General features: G+C 35.6%; 1 protein-coding gene across 1 annotated transcript in view; it reads right to left on the bottom strand.

The window, feature by feature from the left end:
• Positions 1–27,647, bottom strand: part of RXFP1 (relaxin family peptide receptor 1) — a 118,963-nt gene that overhangs the window by 26,815 nt on the left and 64,501 nt on the right. The window contains exons 4-8 of the mRNA XM_072405978.1: positions 19,382–19,487; positions 18,340–18,411; positions 8,618–8,689; positions 6,901–6,972; positions 318–389 (exon numbers count right to left, since the gene is read on the bottom strand). Of these exons, the coding sequence (XP_072262079.1) occupies positions 318–389; positions 6,901–6,972; positions 8,618–8,689; positions 18,340–18,411; positions 19,382–19,487 (394 nt within the window). The remainder of the gene's footprint in view (positions 1–317; positions 390–6,900; positions 6,973–8,617; positions 8,690–18,339; positions 18,412–19,381; positions 19,488–27,647) is intronic.

The raw sequence follows: 27,647 nt of genomic DNA, 5'->3' as shown, positions 1-27,647 counted from the left end.
TGAACTATCACCATATTCACTAATTAGCTGAATGCGATCTAGAAATTCCTTTTGCCTTTTGCTTACTTATCCATGATATGAGAAGGATCTTCCTTAACACAAACACTGCAGACACCTTGCTGTTTTCATATACAGAAAGCCTTATTTTATCTGGCATAAGGATTTTATTTTGTCTTCAGAACTTTGAAGTTCTTCATAGCCACTATTATGACTTAAATCTACTTAAGCAGTTTGAACACACAGCATTTACACATACAAGTTTTATTTCTACCATCATGGAACTCAGGTGTTCCAGTCTGTTTTGGTACAAAACTTACAGAAGTATAAGTGAATTCAGTCCTTGAAACACCTGGGGGGAGATCCGGTTTATTTTGTTGTTCTCAATGACTCTGTTGAAAAAGATATAAATGACTATTAGAGGCAAAATAAGAATATAAACACAAGGAGCTCTATTTATAGGACAGGAAATTTGACATACTCCCAAAGAATCCTGGTGGGAATCTTGCAGCTCCATGTGTTTCAATGGTAGAAATTGATTCCAACCAGAGAATGTTTGAGGCAATGTCAGATTCAGAGCCCAAAGTATCTGCATGATTAAAGCTGCCCATGATTCAAGTATATTCTTCCAGTAACATCTTACAAAAAGTACAAATCCTAATATGGAACATATTAGGTTTCTTTATAAAGATGTGAAATATAAGGATGTTTACTATGATTTTTTTAGCAGTGTGTAAAACACTGATCAATAACATGATATATTGTATGAAGTTCAATTGAACCTGCAGAATAGGGTGTACAGGGTGTAAAAGGGTGTTAAGACTCTATAGTAGTGTTAAATGTAAGTGAATAATTATAAAGAATGTGGCTGCTGAATCTTGTGTGGGTTTAGGTCTACAAAATAAACTAATGAATTCAATCATTTTTTTACTTTTCAGTACTAATAACAGTCAACCTCCTCCTCCAGGTTACCTTTCAGGTTCATATGGCATATTGGTATTTCCACAATGACTGGGCAAAGAACTTGAGAGCTTGTTTTTGTGCTAGCGTGTACAGTATGTCCAACGCTGGGTTGGTAAAATGGTTAATCCAAAAATATATGGCTTTGGTACCCTCAAAATGGTAAGGTTACCACAAAACACCAGACATAGGGTGTGAGTATAAGTAGATCTGGTTTTAAGGCAGGAAAAAAATGGGACTGGTTTTATGTCTATAAGTAGCTTCAGTGCATTTAAAGCTGATCTTTGGAAAATGAGTGACTGTTGAGCGAACTTACATCTGAGGTTTATTATCTCTGTTACCCAATGAGTAAGTGCGCAAATCATGGATAATTGTGAGGGAAAGAGGGTGTAAGTGAAAGATCTCTTCTTTCTGCTGCTGGGCAGACCTTTTGCAGGCCAGGTTACAAGAGGTGCTGAGGAAGGTAATGAGGCTGCTAAGGAAAATTAGGCAATAATAGCAGCATATAGCAGGCACAAAAAACAAAATTGGTAGCTGTGCTTAGAAGCAACCTTGAGGGAAAATCCTGATGGAATACAATTGGAACACAACTGGTTATTGATGAAGGCATACTGGCACATAAGGCTTACAAGTGTTTTGGCAAATCTACTCACACTCAGAATGCAAATATTCAAATCTAGGTAAATTTAGCCTTTACAAGATCTGAATATATCATGTATATGCAATCTCTATGGTCGTAGTAAATGTGTTGCTTTCTCCATTATAAAACGTCATACGTTTTCTTTGGATAGAAAGTATCTAATTCAGGCCAATAACTGAAGTCTGCCAATTCCGTATTATCATTTTTATCTGGTATTTTAATTGTAAATATGATAAATAAGCAAAACAAATAAAAAGTCATCTGGCATAAGGATTCCAATTTGGCCAAGCAAAATGCAAATTCTCAATCAATTCAGAAGCTAAAGTATATCTGCATGCATTCTGGGAATACAAGACTCAGTTTAAATGCAAAGTAATCTTCCCAACAAAAATAAAGCCTGGGAAAATAATTGACATTATCAAGTTTATAAAACATTCTGCAAGCTGTTATCTCAAGGGTGGTTTTGTTACTATTTGTTTTCAAACCTGACTTATTACTGAGAAACTTTGTTATACTCAAGAGCAGCACTACAATCATACAACAATATTGCTAAACATTATTATTATTATGACCCCTTCACCCTATTTCCATTTCAGTGGCCGGGCCTCATGGCCATTCATTTTAATGAAGTGTTTGAGTTAGCTAGGGGTAATGATCAATACTGTCAAAAATGTTGCTACCCATCTGTTAGCTAAAATATACATCTGCCACCCATAAAATTTCCTGTCAGATTTTCTTACCTGGAGAGCACTTATACTTATACTTATATACTTATACTTTTAAGTTACCCATAACATTTAATAGATTCTTTAATTCTATCTAAAAAAAAAAAAAAATGACCAGCAGGACACAAACTTCAACATTCTTTTGGTTTGTAGTTAGGCATAAGGACCCATTTACATTGTGGTGCATTAAAGCAGGCTATTACATGCATTGTATTAGGCTAATAAACTAAAATGCTCCAAAAAAGGTACATATACCATTTCTGGTAGCACAATGCTGCCTAATTCATTGTAATCAACAGCAACTCCTAAAAGGACACATAGTTTAGAATAGATGTTTATAAACACAAATGTTATTGATTAATAGAGAATGCACAGTTATAGGGGTCCTGGTAAAAAGCAAACATTCGTATTGAGTTTTTCAGCAGTAATACAGTCCAGTCTGCTGAAATGACCTGCGAAAGGCAAGTATGGACATAATACATGTAGCCTCTTTCCACATCATCTAGCTATCACATTATTGGCTTTACTGTGTAATTCACTTTATTCTGCAAACAGAAGTGACTAATACAATGTATTACTGTGCGCACAATAAGCCCAATGATTGACAGATGTGGAGGATAGTGAGCAGTCAAAAGTGAAATTAGGCTCTGGCTTTGGACTTTAAACCCCTTGTTACATGACAGATATAGCTGAATATAAATTTATAACAGAAACAATGTACTATTTAAATATTACAATAAAACCAGTAATTGTGTTCTATTTTAGTTTTCTAATAATTGTGTATATTTTTTTCATATACCAGCTGTAACTTGTATCATTGTTATTTATTGTAAACTCATTAAAACTTGTATATCTATTATTATTATTTTGTGGCTTCACACAAAAGGACCTGCTATGTAAATAGTAATTCACATAGATACTTTACTCTGTCTAATGGCTTGTAAAAACTATATTTTTGGACTTTGGTTCTTACTACTTGTATATTATCAATAAAATATTCTGTGATTCAAAACAATGCATTGGCTTTATTGCCTATATTCATCATACAGCACTTAGCCTTGACCTACAAAGACATAAAAATAAGCACATGCACAAAATAAAAATGTTAGTTGGTATTCACCTAATACTGCACATACTATTTTACCTAATACTAAATAAGATGCTTATTGAAGAATTAAGGTATTGAATTCTATCCCTTCTCTCTTTCAGGCACTTCAGTGTCATCTAACATTCCCAAAAAATACTGTTAGGTTTATTGGGTTGACTATGAATGCTGCGTATTAAGCCTAGACTACAAAAATGTAAATTATTAATACATTATGTATCATATATGTCTATTTTAATGACTGTTATGTTTAAAGCGCTAATCAATGTGAATGGTGTGACAATGACCTAACCTGTACATGGGTAGTGCTTTCCTGTTCTATCTATTCTATACTCAGAAATAACTGTAAGAATACATTTGCTACTTGCTAACATATTGTTTCTTTTCCCTGGATTTTGAGTGTAAAGTGACTATTTAAGAGCAAGATAAAGACAGATCAGGTTACTCTGAAGTCAGTATACAGATACAACTAACAAGTAATTTCTAGGGAAAAGTTGGAAAACATAGGTTACAGGTTTTAGATGTATGCAGTATTTGCATGAATGGCTCTGTTATAGATATGCACTGAATATGGAACGATTCAAGTGGCTGTATCCTTTGAATTTTGCTTCCAGAGATGGCTGTCATGAATGCTTTCTTTCTGCAGATATTCACACTTTTAAAACTACAATTACTTTCATGGTCAACCAATGACGCATATAATTATCTATAGAGATACTGAGCAAATGAGAGGAAGAATTGGTTGATACAGTGATCACTGCAGTGAGCATGGAATTATTGAAATAATTATTTTCTTCTTTGCCAATCTGGGAATTCAGCTCAGTCAGTATATAGAGTAATCATTTTACAAATACTAAAGGTTTAGTCAGTGTGGGGGTTTGGCTAGTGATTCAAATTTTTATCTAGCTTAAAGTCACATTTTAACAAGATGCTATCTATATGTATGTTTTTCCACATATTACTTTTTATCCCATTTCTACAGTCTAAACCAGAGAACCTTAAACCTTTTCAACAAAGGGCCAGTTTACTGTTCTTAAGACTTTTGGGGAGGGGCTGGCCAGTGGGAGTAAAAAATGCATCCTGGCATCAGTGGGGATAAATAATGCCCCAGTCTTAGTAAACACTGGGAGTGAAAAAATACCCTAGAGTTGGTTGTCAGTGGTTGAATAAACAACCTAACGGGGAGGGGGAAAGAATACATTTTAGATTGCTGTCTTCAGTGGAAGAAACAGTGCCCCATTGTTGGTATCTGTAGGAGTAATGTTACTGTATCAGGGGAAGTGACAGTGACTTCTGCCTCAAAATGTTTGTCAAAGAAAGAAAAAATGACCCATCATTGGTTTCATTCAGAGGAATATTGCCCCATCAATGGTTTCAGTGGGAGAAATTCCACCGTATTGTTGGTGTTGGTAGAGAGGGCACCAGCAATAGCCACCAGGGCCAGCTAAATGCAAGCAAAGACCAAATCTGACCGGTGGGCTACAATTTGAAGATTATTGGTCTAAACTTTAAACCTATTTTATTTAGTTATTTATATACTTTACATTCAGTGTGCAAAGCATTTTTTTTTTACTGAAATGGAAATGTACTGATTGGGTGGTCATGCTACGTGCTAAAAAATAGGTAAACAGATATTATGAAATAAGTCTGCGATATATCAAATCTGAGCACTTTAATGTACTTATTTTTCAAAATCTTTAGAATGGTATTTAAAGCCTGCAATTACCATATTTTTAAAATCTTCTAAAAAGGAATGTGCTGAAATTCTGAAGATAACAGGTGTTTTGGAGGTATAATGCATGTCTTAAAAGTAAATAAAAGATTCAGTTTAGAAGGAAAATATATCTAAACATCATCCAGCCAAAATCATTTGGATTTTTATAAGAAAATAAAACCATAAATTAGAACATCCTAAAAATGAATATATAACCTATTCTTTAGCTTCTACTGTTGCTCTGATAAAAAATACAAACCTTAATGAGTCAGTCCTAGGTAAATCAGGCAACTGTCTACTTAAAATAATATACAGAGTTTCATAAAGTGGAAGAATGATTTTTTAATCTTCCAAATATCAATCTCCTTTGTGGTTATCTAAAAAAAATGTAGAATTTGCAGTACCACAGTATCTGCAGACGTACAAGATATATGGAAACTAAAACAGTACAATATATCCAATCTATCACTTATTCTCTTTCCAATCCGGGAATGTTGAGTTATTCAAATATCCACCAAAGTGTTAGCAGTGTCTATTATACCAGACCTACATTTCAGGAAAAACTATGAAATGCACATTTCTGCAGCTCTGCACAACATGCAAGGTCCATGCATATAGTAATACATTTTACTGTTTGATATCTGTTGAAAAATACATTCTGAAGGGTTGTGAAATTGCACTTACTTCCCAAGTGTAAAATAAGTGGTGTATGTGATATTCTTTCTCACTTTAAGTGTTATGTGACTAAAGTGATGATTCATTTAGCAAATATATAAAGCAAACAGCTTTGTAGGACGGTATGACCCTCATAGTATTGTAACTCTGGAAAGTTACAAGAATCTTGTTTAAGTGGGCCTGATCCTATAAAGTAAAGCTTGGCTGTGCTACATTGCAGATCTAAAAATGGCATTGTGCCTAAGCAGTATGCTAAAATCCTCAGTATTCTTTGTCTGGAGTTCCTCCTGAAAAATAACATTGCAGTTCCTGTATATAGTAGTGATCAGTACATGTATGTTTTTAAAATTAACCTGTTTTTTGTTTCAGTAAAATATAGTATAGCCACCACACAATTCAAAAGGACTTATGGACTTTACTAAAACAACCCAGATGGGAATTAACAATTTTTCACCGTGGATATGTTTTCTCACATGTGAGTGGTCAGTTGTACTAAAGTGAGGATATTGTGGTGAATGGGGTATGTAAAAATTGGAAAATTACACTGTTATATACAATTATTGCCTAGCGCTATTTAACTTGTACTCCTTTAGTATAGTGCTAATATTAAAAAGGGGAGCATGGACCTCTACAAAGCTGAACGCTTTATTGTACTATAATATATTAATGCTCAGCTACGTATATATGATACTGGTCAACTTGACAGTCATGTTACTGAAAGACATACAAGATACACACTATAACACTAATGGGTCCACTAGATTGTAAGCTCTTTGGGACTGGGTTCTCTCCTCCTGTGACACTCTATATTCGTCTGTCATTTGCAACCCCTATTTATTGTACAGCGCTGTGTAATATGTTGGCGCTTTATAAATCCTGTTTATTAATAACAATAATGGGTCTATTTGTAAAGCAATACATCTGACATTCACGAAAACATTCCCAGTTGGAGACTCTTCCAGATCCCAGATGTTTCAATGGTAGTGACTGATTCTCCACCAGGAAATGTTTTGGTAAAAGTCAGATTTACTTCTTTGTAAATAGACCCCTAAGAGAGCAAATTGCACATTACAATCAAACTTACAACCATTCCAGCCTGTGGAGATCCTGAAACACTCCAGGTTTAAGGATGCTTATTGCATTATGGCTCAAGTAACTGCAAAGAAACCAAAGAGTAAAAGTTTGGTGGAAAGTTTCCTTATATAGTTCATATGCATAATCATAATATTTGAATAAAAAACATCTCATTTTTAATTTTGAATATTTGCAAAGCTGTCTTTAGCAGAAAAAGATATATACAGTATATTTTGGTGTATAATTTATTTAATACAATAATTCACATATATAGTGACATTTTCTGTGCAATGATGTGTAGTTCAAGAAAGCTTTCCAGAACTGTATAATGATATTATAGCTTCAGCGTAATTCATCTTGAAAACACACATCAATATCACTGAGGTTGTTCCAGTCATTTTCTCAGCAGCTCAGCTCACCCTGCTTCCCCCTTCACCTACTCTGTGTTTACATTAGAGGGTTGCCAGGTTGATAAATCGATAATGGAAGGGAGTCGGCTAAGGGTTAGCAGAGCTGACTTAGATCAAGGCTGCATACTAATTCTAGGCCATTAAATCTATGCACGCATGCCAGATAATTTTCACCTGAGATACAGTAATGCTCATTTTGGGTTTAAATCTAGCATGTGTACAGCAGTCTCCCAGCATTGTTAATTAATCCTCCTTGGGGGATTGATGAATAACCAAGCAAGGATGACCAGAGTACTTTCCAATGAAGGAGAGCACAGGTTGCCACTTGCACTTTCTCCCCCTTTCCCTCCTCAAGGAACAGATTGGTGCTGGGTTTACATATTCTTTATTCTCTTGTCGCTGAAAGGATAATGAACACTTCCAGCATCTGTGGTCTATCTGACGTCTGCACAGGGGTCTAACAGTTGCAGTAAAGCTTAGTAGATGCTTTGCCATGTTAAATCTATTACATGCCAGGTATATATACTGTATGTAAATATACATTTACTGCATTTTCATTGAAGAGATGTTGCCTTTCATTGAAGAGATGTTGTTTTACCTAATGTGTTTTGTGCTGAACAATGGCTAGTAGCAGTCATTAAGTTTGGTCTGGATCTGACCAACAATGGAATATAACCCAAATAAAGGTATTAGTTGTCACCATACCTCAGGCAATCACCCAGCTGTGTCACCTAAACACTCTCAGATCACATTTTATAGCATGACATAAATTATCTTCTTGCTGCTTTATTTATTGAACAAGTTTATGAAAAGTGTAGCAAAAAAAAAACGAACAACAAGCTCATGTATAACTGATCAATCAATTCATGAATTAATCATCAGTCATTAGATTGCAAGCTCTGTTGGACAGGGTGCTCTCTTTCTCCTGTGTCATTGGGCCTGATTTATTAAAGCTCTCCAGGGCTGGGGAAGATACTTTCATCAGTGAAGCTCTGTATTCCAGCAAACATGAAAAGTATTTCTTAAAGTTTTTGTGCTATTTGTAAGCAAATGTTTTCAATCCTGGACCAGATCCATTCCAGGTTTGTTTGATAACCAGGTTCACTGATGATAGTGTATCTCCTCCAGCCTTGGAGAGCTTTAATAAACCAAGCCAATTGCTTGTACTTGTCTGTTATAAGGTTCATCCTTTGCATACCTTTTTAGTTGATTCTGTGTTGATGTTTTATAAAGTTTAATTTATTCTGGTATCATTTTTCATTCCCAGGTATAAAATATTATCAGATACAATCCTAAATAACACAGAATGATACTCACAGCTTTGTTAGGTTATGGAGTCCTCTAAATGCATTTACAGATACAGTTCTAATTTTATTATGTTGTAGATATCTGGAAAAAGACAAAGAAAGCATGGCATGTTAGCATGAAAAGGGTGAATCATTTTGATATTTATGTGAACAGTAGATGGAGCTGAAGAATACAAGAAATGAATGTATTAGGCCAGAAACAATAATAGAATTCAAATTTTAAGCAATATTATATGGGACTGTTCTGTTTGCTACTGTTCGCTATATTAGTGTCAAGTGTTCCCCTGTCACTTAATGATGTAAACATCCTGTACTGAATCTTTACTCTGCGGGACATTTTATCTGGGTGCCAGTAAAATCCCTGTCCTTGAAACAGCATAGTGTGCCAATACATTCTGGATTTGTTACCCAAAATCTAAAACTGGTAAATGGAGACCAAGAGTGAAGGTCAATTACAGAAGGCAGTGTTTTATAGTCCAGTAATTAACAGTCACAAAAAAAGCAGCATTTGGGGAAAAAAACTACATCACAGTTCATCATTAGCATTAACACAGCTGGTTTTGGTTTTCAGAGTTCTCACTCTTTAACCGTTTTAGAAACTGTTGATCACGTAATGTGCAGTAAATCTTGTATTTGTCTATTGCCTTTTAAGGGTGACAGTGCTGTTCTGCAATGAAACTCTGTGACGGTGGACAATGCTGGTCATGTAGTTTTTAATAGGCTTAAAGTAGTAAACAAAAATAATAAAATGTGCCTAGATCACGCACACTACATATTCAGAGGAGTATAAGCACATTAAAACATCTCTGTATCTATGAAAATTAACTCCAGAGCTTTGGTTGTTGCAAAAAATAAATAATTTCACATTAAAATCAGCTAAACAATGCAGTGATTGTTTGTTTTAAAGTTCTTATAGCATTTGTCATAAAGTTGTAAATAATTTATTGTCTGTAGTCTAGGTGCAAGTGCACATAATTTTAAACTCCAGGCATAAATATTTAAATTCAAATATAATCCTACTTTATATATTCATGGCAGTGTGCACTAAATATTTTTCCAAACCTAGATATTACCTTTACACGCCACCAGTGATATTGTTAATATCCTGCATAAAGCTTGTGCAAAGAGAATAGCTGTGGGAGGACCCAACAGTTTCACCTCCTATAAAACAGAACTAAAGTTAAAAATAAAAAAGGTGACAGACTGGTGCCAATATCTTTACCCAGACATATTCAGTCATCTTGATTGGCTAGGCTGGAATGTCCCCCAGCATGTACAGAGGTGTTCATTTATTCCTGGCAGCCATACATCTGCAGCTCAGTGTAAATTATACCAAAGATTGAGAACAGCTGGTAGGTTTAGTTTATTGCAGAAGAGATTATTCTTGTCTCTTTTGCTATAACAAACCTGTTAAGTATTTTTAGGTTTCCCCTCTAAGTTTATTAAACAGTGGTAATTAAACACATTTGGCAGAAAATCATCAGTAGTTTAGTTTTTTTTTTTTTTAAAGTGGAGCTCACAAAAGACATTATACAGTATATAATGCAAAAACAACCCTATCTAATTGGATCCTAAATGCAAGTTTGCTAAGAGTACCTACCAAAATAAATGCTGTATGTTGATGTTATCCTAAGAAGAGCACTTAACTTAAAATGAGTAATAAAGAAGATATTAAAAATATGCCCAACAGCCCAAGAAGCTTCTGTTTGCCAGTAAAAGTGTACATAAAATGAAAACATTTACTGGCTTTGACACAATCTAAAAGGATTACATATCTTTGTGTAGAGACATGCTAAAGCAGAAAATAAAATCAAGGTCAGAAAACTGGGAACTGGGATGACTTGCTTACTAATCTATGTATTAACAATGTGTGGTGTTGTTAAAATGTAAGGTGTAAAGTAACAATTTGCTTTGTATTGGTAGTGTGTAGAAAAAAGGACCAGGAGCCGGTGAGCAAGGGGAGCCAGGCAGAGGGTCCAGATGACTGGGAGGAAGGGGAGCAGGCTTAGTTTGCTATAAACAAAAGCAAGGTCAGGTAAAGATTGTAATTGGTAGGTTAGGGGGGGTGATCAGAAAAAGGAATGTATAGGGGTGTAACAGCACTTGGGGAGGTCAGAATTTTAGAGACAGGTGAAAGATTCCCTCCTATTCTGTAACCTGTTTTTTTTGGGTGGTACTTTGGGGTTGTTGAGGGCAGTAAATTGGTAACAGTATGTAGTGGTGAGGGAACTGCCTCTAGTACGGGACTTCCTGTGTGTGAGAATTTACAGAGTGTAAAGAAATTGTTATGGGATAGTCTGGCTGATATTGTTCTCAAGGCAGTGGTTATGCGACTGGGAACCAACATCACAGCGCAGATCCCAAGTTATTAATGGATAGGCCTTTGAGAACCTGCAGCCTGAGAGGGGTTAGCTAAGAATGTTATTTTATGTTATTATTATGTTAAGAAAGTTAGAAATGTTGTTTCTTAATTTATTGCTTTTTGTGCAATAAATGGCCATATGATATTTTGGACCATGAAGTGGGTGTCATTGAGGTCATATGGGTTAGATGGAGGGTGAATAGTGGGCCTGTTAGTGTATCTAAACTTTTTCAGTCATGGGTGAAACATTGTTCCTTTTTTTTTCCTGCTTGTGTCCCATTAGGTAAATATAATTTCACTTTTGGTCCAAGAAACACAAGGGAAATAGGAAAAAAATTCTCATGAGAAAGGAACATCCCTCTTAGTGTTATCATCCGAAAATGTGTTTGACACTAAAGGCCCAAAACTCAAAAATGTCTAGAATAGCAAGACCTGGAATGGGAGATGATTAAAATGAGTTTGAATTTCCTATTTTGGCATGTTTCACATACTAACATTTTAGACTCCATTGAGACTGGCTCTCACAAAATTTCTTATTCCAGCAACATCATAAACAAATTAATTTGTGTGTGCAAAATAGAAAAAAAGCACAAAAGTTTAAACTTTATGCCTGCAAATTAGTGTCCTCTATGTACCCACGCATCATGCACATTTTGAAGATGATTCATCACTTGGTTTAATGTTGTTTACCACTTTAGGATTATGTCCGTCAAGAAAGTTTTTAGGACACATCACTTACATCCAACTCCTCTCCCCCACTGCGCCCTCCCTCCGTAGCTATTACTGGTTGTTCCTAAGTCAGAGTTATTGCCAGGAATTGCTGTTTTTGCACAGCTGTGGAAGTGTCTACAATATGTGTGTGTACGTAGCTTTAAACATTTTTTTCTTTAGAACAGTTTGCTTTTTTTCTAACCAATAATGCTTAAACGTTTTTTGTTCTTGGTTTTCTTTGTGCAAACATACTTTTTAACTACAAGTCAGTTTTGAGTTAAATATTGAAATGGAAAAAAGAATGGGCTCACAACCCTCAACAAACCTTATTCAGCGAAAACCTTGGTATGCCATTTTGTAGGGCTTCCCATTACCCGGTCTTTTGTAGCCACAATTTATTCTCTCATATGTGACTCCCAGATAATACATCCTATCTTCTGTTTGAAGTTAATAACACCTTTTAGGGATCCTAGGTCAGTTTGAAGAAGCCTGTGCTACAGTTCATGATTGTTCATGAGTGATTTTTGTGGATCATACCTACTGTACATGTCACTTGTTTTGTTTTTCTTTATATTTTTTTTGTACACCCCACTACCTACTAGCTATATGAACCCCCTCTTTATATCACCCTTCCTTCTATAAAACAATGTTTTTGCATATCCCCGTAGCACTTTTTTGTCTATAATTTGCAAAAAAAATAAAACCATTTTTGACAATACCATGAAAATACCTGTTTTTTTTTTTTTTTTTATGTTAATGACAATTTTAATGCCTGATAAACAGACTTATGTAGCAGAAATGTGGAAATTGCTCTGATCCATGGGAAAGGGGAAGGTTCAGATGTGAGAGCATGTGAAACTGAGTCAACCTAGTTCCTCCTGCTTAAAGAACAGGAGTTAATTTGTTGCTGACAAACACAACTGTAATAAATGTTTGGAAAAAAATCCATCCCAAGCATAAGCTTTCTAGCACTATTTTATTAATTTAGTATTAAATTTAGTATTAAAAGAATATCTGTTGTACATTTTTGTGCCACCTGTACCTAAAATTAAGGTTGCTTATTATAATGATGAGTCAGTGGAGAGGCTTTACTCAAACCAGGAAGCTTAACATTTATCATATTTTTTCACCAGAACAACCCAAAACCGATTTCAACTGGGTAAGTCAATTTCAAAATAGACCTGAAAGTTCCTGCTATGTGGTAACAATTGCAAAGTATTTTTTTTGCTGCTTCAGGTAAGATTCAGTAAAGAAAGTGATCATTTTTGTTCTATCAGTATTTGAGTGGAATCATAGAGAAAAAAATAACAGCATGTTTTAATTTTATCTCCTTGGCTAACATATGACACTAAAGCTGTGAACAGTAATTTCCTCTTCCCTTTAATCTATCTAAATTAGGTGATAATTACAGTCAGATGAAAATACAATATGGCTGGATTTGGGTCAATCATCTTGGGTAATTTTCTATTACTTCATCATTAGCAAAAGTCAAGCTGGCTAGACATCAGTAGAAAATTATTTCCTAGAAACTGAAGCCTATTTGAAGTCACCAAGATATATATTTCATTTCAAATAGCAGATAGCAAAACATTTTTATCTATAGCATACAGTTATTTATTTGCTGTTTCGTTGGGGACTTTTACATTTACTTGAGTTTAGTGAGAGGACAGTTGTCACTGAAAAAAGTTGATGGACGTTTGTACCATGTTTAGATTTCTCATTACTTTCTGCCCTGACAATGGCAACCAGGGCAGATAACAAGGGTGATTCTCCCCAGTGGGACCCAGACAGCAAATAGAAACAAATTTAAACACAACACAAATTCTAACACTTTTCCTTAAGATCAACAACTAAAGAAGTTTTGGTTTTAAATACACTTTTATTATACATGATGCTTGCTTGGTTGTGAATGGTCTTGACTTATTTCTTTTAGATATTTCAACAGTGGGCATTCTCATATTTTCCACTTTTAAGTTTCGTGTTTTCCTTCCTACCTTGTAGGGTCTAGACTTTCTTTTTTCATTCCACATTATTTAAGATGTATTAAAAAAGCCCAAAAGGGAGAGTAGTAGCATACCAAAATGACCATGCAGATGTGCAGATCCAAGAACTCCAAAGAAACATATGTGGTATCAATCCTAGGTTAAATAAATGGCCTGCTCGTGAACCAGCAAAGTGTACAAGGCACACCTGAGACACGTCAAACGTTTGGAATGTGCAAATATGGGAGTACAGGTTTTTCAGTATATGTTTATACCTAGATCCTTTAGTTGGAGTGGTGCATATTACTATATTGTTTCAGTATGGTGACTCATCATCATCCATCCTCATCCACCTATAGCTACACAAATATTAATAAATGTACTTGTTTCTTATTTTGTTTATAGAATATTTTTGTTTATGAGAAATTTTAAAGGGGTGACTTTTGGGATTTCCAGTATTTTATTTTTTTGATTTGTGAAAATATTACTGTACTGACCAATTCTAATAGTTGAGGTTCTGTGACTAGCCTTTTGTTGGCTTCAAGTAAATTTTGCATGCCCATATGAGTTTATAAGTAAGCCCTATACCAAGGTGAAACTTATCAGAAAAAGAACCTCTGCACGGGGCGATATTGCTTTTTTAACGGAATAAGTTTTACCGCAGTAGGCAGCAGTTGGGCCTCTATCTTAACTTTTGCAGGTCCAGGAACTCACAGACCTTACTGATCCTGACTGATAACATTTTTACAATGGTTTAGCTAGTTAGCATCTACCAAAATCTGAACTGCCAGTTTGACCCTTTAATATGAGAGGATTTTGCCTTAACCATCTAAGGACCTGAACATGGTGTCATATTCATCAAATTGAATAAGCTTATATGGAATAACATTATATATTATATATAATTATATTACAGTGGCGAACTAAAGCCTCACCAACAGAAAAAGCACAAATGACTCAAACGCATGAATGACTATGTGCAAAAGTTGAATACTATACTATTTTTTGCTCCCTGTAAACCACATCTTACTAAATTCAATGTTGTCTGTTTGAGAAATACTAAAAAATGTTCCCAGCTGGCACCACTGCAATACAAAGAAATACAGCCTTGGCTCGGTGTGCAGACCTTCTAATACCTAGAGGAAGTGCTATTAAGCAGGGCATTATAGAAAGCTGATATAAAGAGGGATTTAGATACATTTACTATTTCTCTGCAAAATGCTAAACAAGTTTGAAAAAGTAGAAACAATAAATGTTATATTAATGTTTACTGTATCATTGCCTTTTTAATTAGTATTGGTGTGGGTGGTGATGGAAACATACCAGTTGTAATTGTATATAGAGATTGTAGAGGGGTTATTTGATCAATATCACACATTGGAGACTATTTAGAAAGCTGTGAAGGTAATATATAACACATTTACTGCTAATATATCACATGGAATTGCAATTTTCCCACTAAATCTAATGTCTCAAATAAGTGCCTCCCTCCCAGGTAATACACCCACACTTATTTTTTTTAGGTAAATAGGTGGGATTTCTACAACTTACACATTTAGAAATTAGTGCAGTAATTATTCGTGGATAATCCCTACTCTCCAGGATAACTGATTGTTATTTTTATAAATTTTATTCTACAACTCCCCCACCTTGTATCCTATCTATGATAGCCCCCTCATCTTCATTTTATCTATATAATGGGTATTTCAGCTATCTCCATTTAACATTCCTTCTGAACGTTAGTACAGCTTTTGTTTAGAATTTATGACAATGATATATGTTTTTCCTATCTAAGTACATTTTCCTATTCTGTATTGACCTCTTCCTATTTACTAACCTTTCTTTTCAATACAAATTATTTCTGAAAAAAGTCTTATTTAGTTTTGGTACTTTTCTTTTATATCGTTTGTAAAAGAGAAAAAAAAACATTTAACCACAACAATACCGCTAAAATACAGCTTTGTTTTTCTAAAAATGGTAATAACAAAGTTACTGCCTTTATGAGCAGGCCTAAAGCAGAGATGTAAAAATTGATCTGATTCATGGGCAAGGGGGAGATTCAGATGTGAGAGCTGCTAAATGTGAAACTGACTCAATCTACAGTAGTACCTCCTGGTGAAGAAATATTTTGTTACTTACAAATACAGGCTTGGCATTGCAATTTTACCACTTTACCTAATGTATAAAGCCTCTTTCACTTTTATTTTAATGAGTATGTTGCAAGGCATTGGTATTGCACGTTCACATTTTCAACGAGAAGTGTATTACAATTCTTCTTTTGTGTTATTTATAAAGATTCTTTTTCATGAAGTCAATCACAATAATAAAATGTACTAATCTTTTTTTCCAACAGGCCCTTCTCATTATGCCTAAACATATCCTTTACCCTGTATAATGAATGCCTTGACTTTTTAGTGCATACCACTAACAATCCTGCATTTAGGTGTGTTTTAGTAGTTGACATAAAGCACATTACATGTTTCAATTCCCACACAGTCTTGAGCCTGAGACTTCTCTAAATACCTGCTCTACCCTTGTGGTGAATGTGCACAGGTAATCTTTGCATACAAAGTAACTTTGTGCTGGAAAAACAAGAATCCTGTTAAGCACCTTATATATTTCAACAACTGGCCCCAAAACAATATCAAGGTGATAAAACCCACTGCTTTGGGGTTCAATTTACAGAAGTAGGGCAGTAGCTGTGATGGTGTAGGGCAGGGATGTCAAACTCTGTCAAAAGGGCCAAAATCTGGCCCGCAATAACCTTTTTTTTTTTTGGGTCCTCAAATGAATCCTAAATATGAATTGCAGCTGGCCCGCCGCTGCATTGAAATAGCACCGCTACTACAATTCCTGGCATCACTCACGTCTATGAACCAGCGTCCTCTCTGCCTATACGTGGCCCCACATTGGACTGTTTTATAGGTGCAAGTAATGTCGGGAATTGTAGTAGTGGCATCACTCGTGTCTATAGACCAGCGGCCTCTCTGCCTAATCATGGCCCCACATTGGACTGCTTTCTTGATGCAGGGAATTGTGGTAGCGGTGCTATTTCAGTTAAGGGGGAGTTCCTGCCACTTATGAAATTAAGCCCCACATTGGAGTGTTTTCTTGATGCAGAGAATTGTAGTAGTGGTGCTATTTCAGTTTCAAGTTTGGCCCGCGACTTTGTCAAAATTTTTAATTTTGCACCACTGTGTATTTGAGTTTGACACCCCTGGTGTAGGGGGTGTGTTGGAACCCTGGAGGTAGACCATTCTTGACACACAACAGGCAGTGGTCGTTAACTGTAGTGTGCTGACATTTGACTCATTGCTTAAGCACAATTGAATAATTGTGATGGTGATGATGTAATTTAGGACAGCATGTCTTGTGCACTTCAAGTTAATATTTTGCTTTTGTTTTTTTAATATAACAATTGGACTTTGAGGAAGCAGGCAAACAACACCCCTGAGGAGTGCATGTCAAAAACCAGACCATGTCATGTCCTCTTTTTCCTTAGCTACTGGGCTTTGTGTTCTGGTAAGTTATATTCTCCCTAAAGCTAGAAAACAGCAGGACTGATTCACTGAACCGCTTTGCAAAGTGACTGTTTATCCAGCCAATTTTTCACTTTTCCTACCACTTTGGGTATTTAAAGAAAACACAGCATGAGATAATTCACTAAGTGGGATTTTAAATATACACATTTTTGATTGTTTTCAGTGACAAAAAAATGAACACTGTACAAACACCACCATTCTGTTCTAAAGAGAGGGGAGGGAAAAGAACAAGCAACTGGTTCCTTAATGTGCTCTCTGCTATAGGAAATGATCATTTATCCATTGATCCTCCAAGGCGGATTGATGAACAATGTTGAGTGACTGCTGAATACACACCAGACAATGATCCAACTTGTGTACAAAACAAGACTGAATTCACACAGAGTGGGTATGGACTAGCTAACTGGCCTTTTTTTCTTAACATTTTCATTCTGAATGTTTACACGGTTTTCTCACATTTTGTCATCTTAAAAGAAACCCATTCTGCTTGTAACTGCATTTGAATTACAAATTAGGGTTTGACATTTTTAATTGCTTTTCATCTGTACTTCTATGGCTCTCTGCAACATTTAGGACATCCTAAACCAATTATTAGCATGTGTTAAATTTATTGTTTGTAATTGTGCGATAATCAAATGGGCATTCAGTGTTTGAATTATTCAAATACTTCAAAATAAGTTCAAAATAGTTATTAGAGGAGTTTATGCTTTATGAGTATGTTATGAGTTTATGCTTGATTATTATACTTAATTGGTTATTTAGCACAGGCTAATAAAGTTTGTTTTCATTATATTACTTTATTTTCTTTCAAATGAAGTGTTTTGACTTTGTATAGCGGGGTAAAATGTTTAGCAAAGGCTAAACAAAATACAATTTGAGTTTAACCTAATTCATTAGCTGCCGGGGACCATCACTAATCCTGAAAAATGCTGTTAACAACCATTAATAGGCATGACAGAATTTCCCTCACTTTATATACACAGCAAAAAGTGGAAGCCTTGAATAGCATAAGTATAGTGATGTGATGACACAGCCATGAATAATAAGATAAGCACTAAAACTCAATTTATGTTCACATTGCAGGAGACACAGATATATGCCAATGTGTAATAAATGAGGGAAAATGTAGACTTACAAGTTACGCAACTCTGGAAACCGAGAGAAAGTATCAGGACCTAGCTTTTTTAACAAATTATGCTGCAATGACCTGAAAAAAATAGATAAGAGGTGTTTAAGGAACATTTAGAATAATTTTGTTATTCATGTCACAGTTACCTCAATAACAAATAGGACTTAAAGATGATAGTAGTTTTTGTGGTAAGCAGAAATTGTTTTAGGGATGTCATGAACACAATATTAATGCCTAAATTAAAGCCCAGCTCTAACCAAACCCAATTTTAGGTTTTGAACAGAGAGAGAGATCTGCTGTTCCTCCGATTTTCTGATCTGTCTAGCATCTGTCATCTAGGCCAGATCTAGATGGATTCCCTATGTTCAGTTGGAGTTTTGGACTACAACTTTAATATCTATGTGTCCCCTGGATGTTCATTTCTTTGTGGTGACTGCAGCTGATGGATCTTCATCTGTTCTATTCATTCCAATCTTGATTGCTGTACTGAGAGTTCCAATAATTCCCAGAAGTGTTATACTATGCTGTGAGGAAGCAGTAAACAAATGTCTGCAAAAATCATTGGGAACTCTGTATGATACAAGGGTTTTTAAATAAATCCCCATTGTAAATGTGGAACATGAATGTATACTGATGTCCTATGTTTGAGGAATATGTACATTTACATTCCGCTTTTTGTACATTGTAAATATGTAAAAGTCAATTTGAAGACATACAAAACCTGATTGCTGATAAAGTCCCTGCATGTTTAAATTGTCCCCAGGTAATTTAAACAATATTTCATATAATACCGAGAAATCATTCTTCTTGTTGCTAATCCCGAACTGGCTGCTATGAATTTCTGCACTTTACAGTTTACAATTACAGTTTACAATTTCTGCACTTTACACATTTTCGATTATCCCATGATGCTCTTTAAACCAATAAAAAAATTATAGCTATACATGCACAAAAACACAATGTTTTCTTTCTCACACATTGTCTTTAAGTTACCAGGTTTTAATTTTTATTTCTTTTTTGCATCAACACTCTGTCCTGCTTTACTTACATCATGGTCACATTGGATGAGACAGAAGGGACAGTACGTAATTTGGCTCCATCACAATCAAGTTCTAATCCTCGGCACAAACACTGAGCTGGCACGCCACCAAGCACTGGGTAAAAGAAGATAGAAACATTAGAGTGGGCCAGGCCAGGGCTGCAATAAAAGGCCACCTTGTATAGTTATCTGTCATGTACAACTTCACTACACTTACTCTGGTTTAATTGATATCTATGCCAAGATTCTATTTTTATGGCAAACAAGTGGGTTGTTTAAGCCTACTTTTACTGCTTTGTAAAATGATATAGGGAAACCACATGACGTTGAGTATTCAATGAATAACATCTCGAGAGATAAGAAACAGAAAACTACAACTATCTTTTTCGACAGATGCAGGGAATAGATGCAAGTATTACTTTGCTGCTTTATGCTGTTTACATCTATGGTTTTTGAGGTATACTTATCATCATCTGAACACATAACCCATCCATCCCTTTTATTTTATCACTGAACCTTCACCAAGAAAATGACTAAAAATATGCAGAGGTTTTAACTTTTTTCTCTAACCAAAAGTAAAATACATTAGGTTATATAAAAATATAATTACATTTTACATTTTGAAAATGCTAACAAATCCTAACACTTTATCCCTTCCTTATAAGTAAGCCTTAAAATTTAAGTATACCTTAACTCTGGAGGCATGTACTCTTAAGCAGAATTCTTACACATACCTTTAATTTGTTCCTAACAGGTCTCATTCTTGAGTTGCTCTTTCTTCCTGCTTGTCGGTTAAGTGTAAATTAAGAAGGCAGGAAATGCTTCTTTGCACCCCATCAGTTAATGCCCTAGATTAGTGGTCGCCAACCTTTTAGACCTCACAGACCTCTACATTCACGGACTTCGGACCGCACATGCGTGGAGAGCTGTGTCACTCAGAGTGACGTCCCCCAGAGTGACTTCATGGTGCCAGACCCTGCCCACTCTCCTATCGCAGGCCTGAGCCTGTGATCCATACGGGGGGACATGGTCCACGGCTCTGGCTGGTACGCCCCCCCAGTGGTGTAATTATCCTGCACTGGCCCCTGGACCAAATTTTCCCACGGACGGTTGGCGACCGCTGCCCTAGAGCAGTTTTTTCCAACCAGCATTACATGGATCCATAGGGTTCCTCTGCAGGTTTCTAGGGCGTTCCTTAAGCAATGAGCAACGTGTGCCTCTCAGGTTGGTGACACTATTTTTTTTTTTGGCTTTCTGTAAGGGTGGCATTCTTCCCAATTGCCAGCAATGTAGGAGGCATTTTTCCAACTGACCATCATACTAATGCACTGTAAGGTTTGGATATAGTATTTATAGCAGGGGTTCCCTGAAGACCTGAAAGTTATTTCAATAGTTTCCTATGTTAAAAACATTGATAAAAGTTGCTCTAAAGTGATCCTACAACTTCAAGTTAGTGTGTAAATGTAACAGATTTTTTGGGGGGGAAGGTTCAGGTTTGTTATAAAGTATAATTCGAATCAATGGCCTGATATTAACTTTAGAACTAATGCAAAATCATGCTAATTTGTAGTAGTGGCCAAAAGTCCCTGTCCTGTCTGCTTTCATTAGTGGGCTGCACAAAAGAATATTGGAGAAAAAGTAGGATATAGCAGTGAAAGTAATGCTTTTTAACAAATGTGTATCAAATGAAGATATTTAAAATAAACATGGCACAACTAGGTTACAATATGTATCTTACAAAAACAATTCAAAGCCAAAGTAATAGGAAAAAAGTTTAGTTTATCATAATGAACAATCAGATTTCAGTTTACAGTAGTGCAACCACTTAGATAAGTCATGACTGGTTGTTGCAGGTTTCTGCACCATTTTCTTTGTCCTTTGCCTAATAGGTGTGAGAGGGGAAGTCAATTCTGTCATACCAGCATATACAAGCTTTTTTTAAAACAATGTTCTGAGCAATGAGATTTTATGTTGGGAATTAAATTAGGTAATAATAATTAAATAATGTAATTAATGACATGAAAAGCTTCTGGCATTGATCGCCTATTAGATTTAGGACTGCATCCTTTCAGATCCATTCAGCTTGCATTTTAGATGCTTGAGATCCTATTACAGGCAATTTTAATCTACTTCAGACCTTTATGCAAGCTCAAACTTTTGAGTGCTATAATCATTAATCACTGTAACTAAGATTTATTATCTAGCTGAAAAACTAAAATAGGATGAATAAGGTTATTCTAAGTGTGTCCTATATTTGGAGGCAACCCCATTCATCGTTATGACTGAATCAAGTGAAGGGGGCACAAAGTTTACTAGATTTGCAGTGTGGATATAAACAACGCTCTGATTCTGAGCAGGCTTTGGCTCTTAGGGAACAAAATCGCCTCTGGGGTCTGTAATATTTACTATAGTCATGATGAGGAGGGCAAATGATAGTAGTAGAAGGAACTTATTATTTAACAATAAACCTGACTTTGCTTCAGGTTGGGCACATATGTTACACATAACCCACAACATATCTTGCCTCACCGTCTGGCCTTTTCATCTGGAATCTCTAAATCACAGGGAGTATCATCCCATACATTTGAACACTTGCCAGGTTGCTATCTTTACCAACTTTATATAAAGGAATAGATAAAAGAAAGTTACCAAACCTCTCTGCATCTGCTGGATATTAGCACCAGACAGGAAAACATCCAGAAATTTTCAGTGAATAAAAACCCAGCCACTGGAGATTGTATCCAGTTTTATCACAAATCAGTGAGTAGGTTGATTAAAGCAGAACAGAACAAACTTTTTGCATTCAAAATTGTGAGCAGGCAGGTTTTTTTTTATTGGAAAAGGGACAGGCATGTGCAGCTCAATGCAGGATGCTGAATATGTTAGGTATCCCTGCATCCCCAGGGGCTACTGGGACTGTACGAGCTATGTCACCCCAGCTTAACCAATCAAGATAGCTGATGATCAGACACCCAGAAGAGGAGTGGAGGAAGATGGCGGCACTTGTGCTGGAGTGAGGGCAGATGAGTGAAAATAAAAAATTGCAATCAGCCAGGTATGTTTATTTTATGACGGCGCCTGTCCCTTCTGTAATAAAAGACCTGCCTGATTGCAAGTTTTTATTTTAACATTAAATTCCTCTTTAGGTTTTTTGTTTTTTTGTTCAGAGAAAATTGTCAAATAATACACCCTTCATTATATCTCAAGACATATTCAGCCAACTAGAAAAAAAAAGTTGGCCAAAGCCAACTAGAAAACTAGAAAAAAAGGAACACATTTTCTACTCTACACTAAGTGAGAATATTTGTGAATGATAATTTCCTCAAGCTACCTCTGCAATTATAGATCACAACATAACAATATACTATCTCCGCATACCAGTCTCGGTAACAAGACATAATTACAGAGCTTGTCCTAAGCTAAAAAACTTTCCTAAATAACATCAATGCTTATTGAATAGTTTTCTGCCGTTTTACAAATATCCTGGAGCATTATATATAATCTGAACAAAAATGTAAATTTCATACCTTTTGTAGGAATAATAATGATCTGTTGTAAGTGTTATCAAGCCCTTTCTTTTCTAGTAAAGGGTACAGATCTGTAATAAATAGTACCTATGGAGCTTTTCTCTGTGTGCTGTTTTAAAAGTACTGTACTTAATTGCATTTCTGTCATTATTAATGGACGTTTACAGGAACATTCTGTTCATGGTGCTTTTAAATAATGTTTCACGTTGGGACAATGCTATAGCTATTTCCACCTTTGGATTTTTCAGAGAAAGTCTAATTAAAAAAGAATACTATGGGTTTATTATAAATATATATATATATATATATATATATATATATATATATATATATATATAGTAGAAACTTATTTTACCTTTAAAGAAAAATAATTTGCAAAGATTAATATAAATTGTACGTCTGCTTGATATTGTATTGCAACCTACCTACAAAATATTTTATTATTAGAGCATCTCATAGAAATAGTAGTTGTATTTTTAAGCTCAGAGGCTCATGGTCTGATTGGTGAGATGTCCAAAGAGGGGTTGGTAAAGCCATGTCCTCGAACAATCATCTCTATGCAGTTTAACGGTAGTTGTTTCCTTCAGGTCTGCTGTATGATAGCATCCAAACACTTGTGCAGTATTACCAAGGCAAAGATGACAAATCTGCAAACAAGTGCAAACCAAAATAAAGAAGAGGACCCTATCCAAAATAAATCCCAATCTGAGAGTTGGGGGAGAATAGTATACATATGAGGGATATGTGTTAGTGATGTGTTAGAAACAGTTCCACTTTGTGATGGCAGCTCTATAGAAGTCTTGAAGCCAAGCACAGGAAGAGGTTATAAGTAAGTAAGTATGTTAATAGGTAAATAAAGAGGTGGGTATGGTATCTAGAGGTGTATTTATTTATCAGGTCAAAAATCTGGGTATCAAAGGTAACACCAAAACAATGGGATGGGCCATATAGTTGTGTCATTATTCATTGGAAAGAAGGCAGATGTTCACAGTACTACTGAAAGGGGTGACATTGACAAGCACTGTAAATAAAGTATTATCTTTAGTACAGCTTTACCTAACAGAGGGTAAATGTACTTTATTTTTCGAATAGAACATTAAAGTGCTGTTTAAAGTAACAGTATGTCTTTGAAATCTGACACATGCAGATTCTCTGAATAGGAAATCAATCTCTTATTCTGTGGTTAGTAGCTTTCACTTGTACAAAGCACTCCAGGGCGCTGATAACTCATGCAGTATCTACTGCTTCCTAATAATTGCTCAATTAGCTGATAGATGACTGCTCTCGATAGCTTGTCTGCTCTCCTCCTACCTGAGCTGTTCATTTGTACTAAAATTTTACAAATATTTATGCTACTGCATTAGGCTAAATTATTGTCATAATTGGGAACCCTTTTTAGCAGTCATTCTTTATGGTATTATCTGGGAAAATATACTGTATATTGTTGCAGTGAATAAGAGAAGTTCAAGATATATCGTCTGTCATCATACTTTACCACCAGTTTCCAGTGCAGTCAAATCAAATGACTCTACTCATATATGAATGCTACCACCAGTTTAACTGCACAAATCATAACACTGGGGAACACATTTTTTGTTGAGTTAGATCTTACACTTGTTTTTTACTAATTTTTGGGTGGTGAACCCAGAAATGACCCCAGTTTTTTTGCTATCACATTCAGTTTTTACGATACAGGGTACCCTCTATTTTGGTCAAAAAACATACAAATTTTACATATAATGAAATAACTTGAATGTAACTGATCTTTAAATTTCTTTTGTTCATACAAAGGATTTATTGTTACTCTGACATTTTGCAGAAAATGTGCCTTGATGCTCATTTTGCAACCAAGCATTTTGTAGCTCTCCTACTACTACACTACTACTCTTGTAGTGTAATTATTTGCTTGTGTGTTTCCAAGAAAATCTTTGACAATGGCTCTGAATGGTAACCAAGTATTTTTTCCGACTTCTGACATTGTCCTGATGAAATGTTCATCTTTGATGAGCTGCTGAATCTGTGGACCATCAAACACACCGTCCTTAATATTTTTTAAATGACAGACGAGGAAATGCCAAAATGAGGTACTTGAAACAGTCTCCTTCAGTTGGCAAAGCTTTAACGAACTGCTTCATCAGACCCAGTTTATGTGCAGAGGAAGGAATATTATATTCTTTCTATCAACAAGTGGCTCATGGAGAATGTTTGCATCACCTGGTTTTAGGGCAGATCTTGGAGGCCAATTCCTTTCCACCCAATGCCTCTCACAAGCTCTGCTGTCCCACATGCACAGATAACAGGGATACTTGGTGTATCCGCGTTGCTGACCAAGAAGGAAGCATACCATTTTAAGTTCAACACAGATGACCCAATTGTGTTGGTGATATTGCAACAACTCAATGACTCTCTTAATGTCCGCATATTGTTCACAAAGAGAAACTGAATGGCCAATTGGGACTGACCCAAATATATTGCCATTGTGAAGGAGGACACACTTTAAGCTCTGCTTTGAGCTATTGATGAATAGTTTGCATTCAGTTGAGTTAAAGATTGGAATTTCCAATTCCTCCATTAAACCAGGTATGTTATGGCAATACACTACGCCACTGTCGGTTCTAAAGTACTGCAGAAATGTAATTTCTCTGGTTCCAAAGTACGATACCTTCATTCCTTTTTCAAGTAAGTTTTTCTGATGCAGTCTTGATGCTAGGAGTTCTGAAGCCATCTTCTATAGTCCCAAATCACGTGCCAAATCACTCAACTCATGCTGATCAAATACCTTATGAACAGGGTCCTCTTCAATTTCAAACTCTTCATCATTGTTGTCACCTAGTTCATCACCATAATCATGTTCTTCAAGAGAGGGTAGTGTAATGAAAAACAGCACTGGGATTTCATCTGAATGAGCCACTGGGCATATAGCCGATGGTAGACTAGGATACTCTATGTTACATTTATTTTTCTTGTTATATCCTAAAGTTTTCACCATACAAAAGTAATAATCACTGAAATGATCTTCTGGCTCCCACCAAATCATAGGTATACCAAATGGCATTTTATCACGTGTTCCATTGTTTATTGCAAGAGAGAAAGGCGATGTCACAGGAACAGGAATTCACGATTTATCCTCACCTCTATTTCTGATAACATCAAAGTGTAGAATTTCCCATCCATTTCTGACAATGGTCACTGGGACATAAAGGTTGAATCTCCTATGTAGAGAAATAATAACTAAAACTTGACTAGGGAGTTGTAACTTTTTCCTAGTAATATCCAAAACTAACATAAAAAAGATTTGCCTGCACATACAATTTACTTTGTAACTGGTGGACAGGTGAGTCTATCAGGGCATAATATATAATTGCTTAGTAATAATGTATTCCTATTTTGCATACAAAAATATATAAATCACTAGATATACAGTATTTGTCAGCTTAACAGGAAGGAATTGTGTTGATCCAAATGAAATTGCTCGTCAACTGATGATTTAGTGTGAAAAAGGATTCTTCACACTAAATAGTCCTTTATTATGTCTCTTATGCAGCTTTAGTATCAAATGATAGAACAGCCCCATCTGTATACCCAGCTAATCAATCACATTGACAGGCAAACGCTCTGCCCTGCTGTGCATGTATAGTAAACTAAACCCATTCTATATATTCCATGTATATCCCCTGTCTGTGACATACTAATATACATTGCATATAATTAAAATGTCATAGAAGTTATACATTTATGATCGTATAGAATGCATCAGACCAGACACTAAGTACCAAAGGAAATAGAATACATAAAAGAAAATAACTGGATTGAATTAATGTTTGAAGTATTTAATTATGATTATGCCTTTTTTAGTACTGTCTGTGTCACCTGCTGCCACTCCAAGCAAGAATGTCTTTCATCAGAATTCAGAATTTTTATAGTATCGCTTTAAGTGCACGTTACACTATTTCTAATTGGAGCATTCAGAGGATCAGCTTAAGCTATAGTGTTTAATAAGTAAAAAAACAGGACAGAAAAATAAAGACTAATCAATGAAAAATAGATGAGTGATAGCAACAGGGTAAAGGGGAATAACAATGAAAAATACTTGGTGAAAGTTGGTTTGCCTTGGTCCAAGTTGCTGTATAAAGTTTCCAAGTCACTGAATTCCCCGCAGTGCTCAATCTTTTGTCCTTAGCAACAACATGGTATTGTGAGAGCTCTCTATGCATTGCTTTTGCTATGCCAGTACCTGGAGGAGTAACTGATAGGACCATCTAATAACAGCAAATAGTAGGCGGGCTGAGTGGCTGCTTTCCCATAGATTATGATGCTCTGGTGGACAAACTTCATAATTTCATAATCCCACAGCTTCAGGTTTTTTGAACTGATTATTAGTTAGCACAATATATGGAGTTCAACAGAACCGAACTAGGCATATCTGGGACTTATGGCTCACTCAAACAGATTAAATATGGTTTCCTCCAGGCTTTCCCGATGCCTAGTAGACTCACAACAATGATCCGGCTATGAATCGGTTAACTACAACTTTGTACGGAAATGTGTTTGTTAAAGACATTCTTTATTCTGTATAAATTTTTCTGTATTTTGCCAATTTATCTTTTATCTAGTCACTTGTATTTTACGAACGTTTAGTTAGATGCTAAAATGTATTTTTAAAACACTTTTCTTCCTATATTTACTGTGCACCATCTAAAGACTGCTTTTGGAGGAAGTTTATAGAGGGTATCAGAGCCCTAGCAATG

The sequence above is a fragment of the Pyxicephalus adspersus genome, chromosome 3 (genome assembly GCF_032062135.1).
Source record: "Pyxicephalus adspersus chromosome 3, UCB_Pads_2.0, whole genome shotgun sequence".
NCBI classification, from domain to species: Eukaryota; Metazoa; Chordata; class Amphibia; order Anura; family Pyxicephalidae; genus Pyxicephalus; species Pyxicephalus adspersus.
Note: the sequence above shows the minus strand (reverse complement) of the source record. Positions and strands in the feature narration are given on the sequence as shown.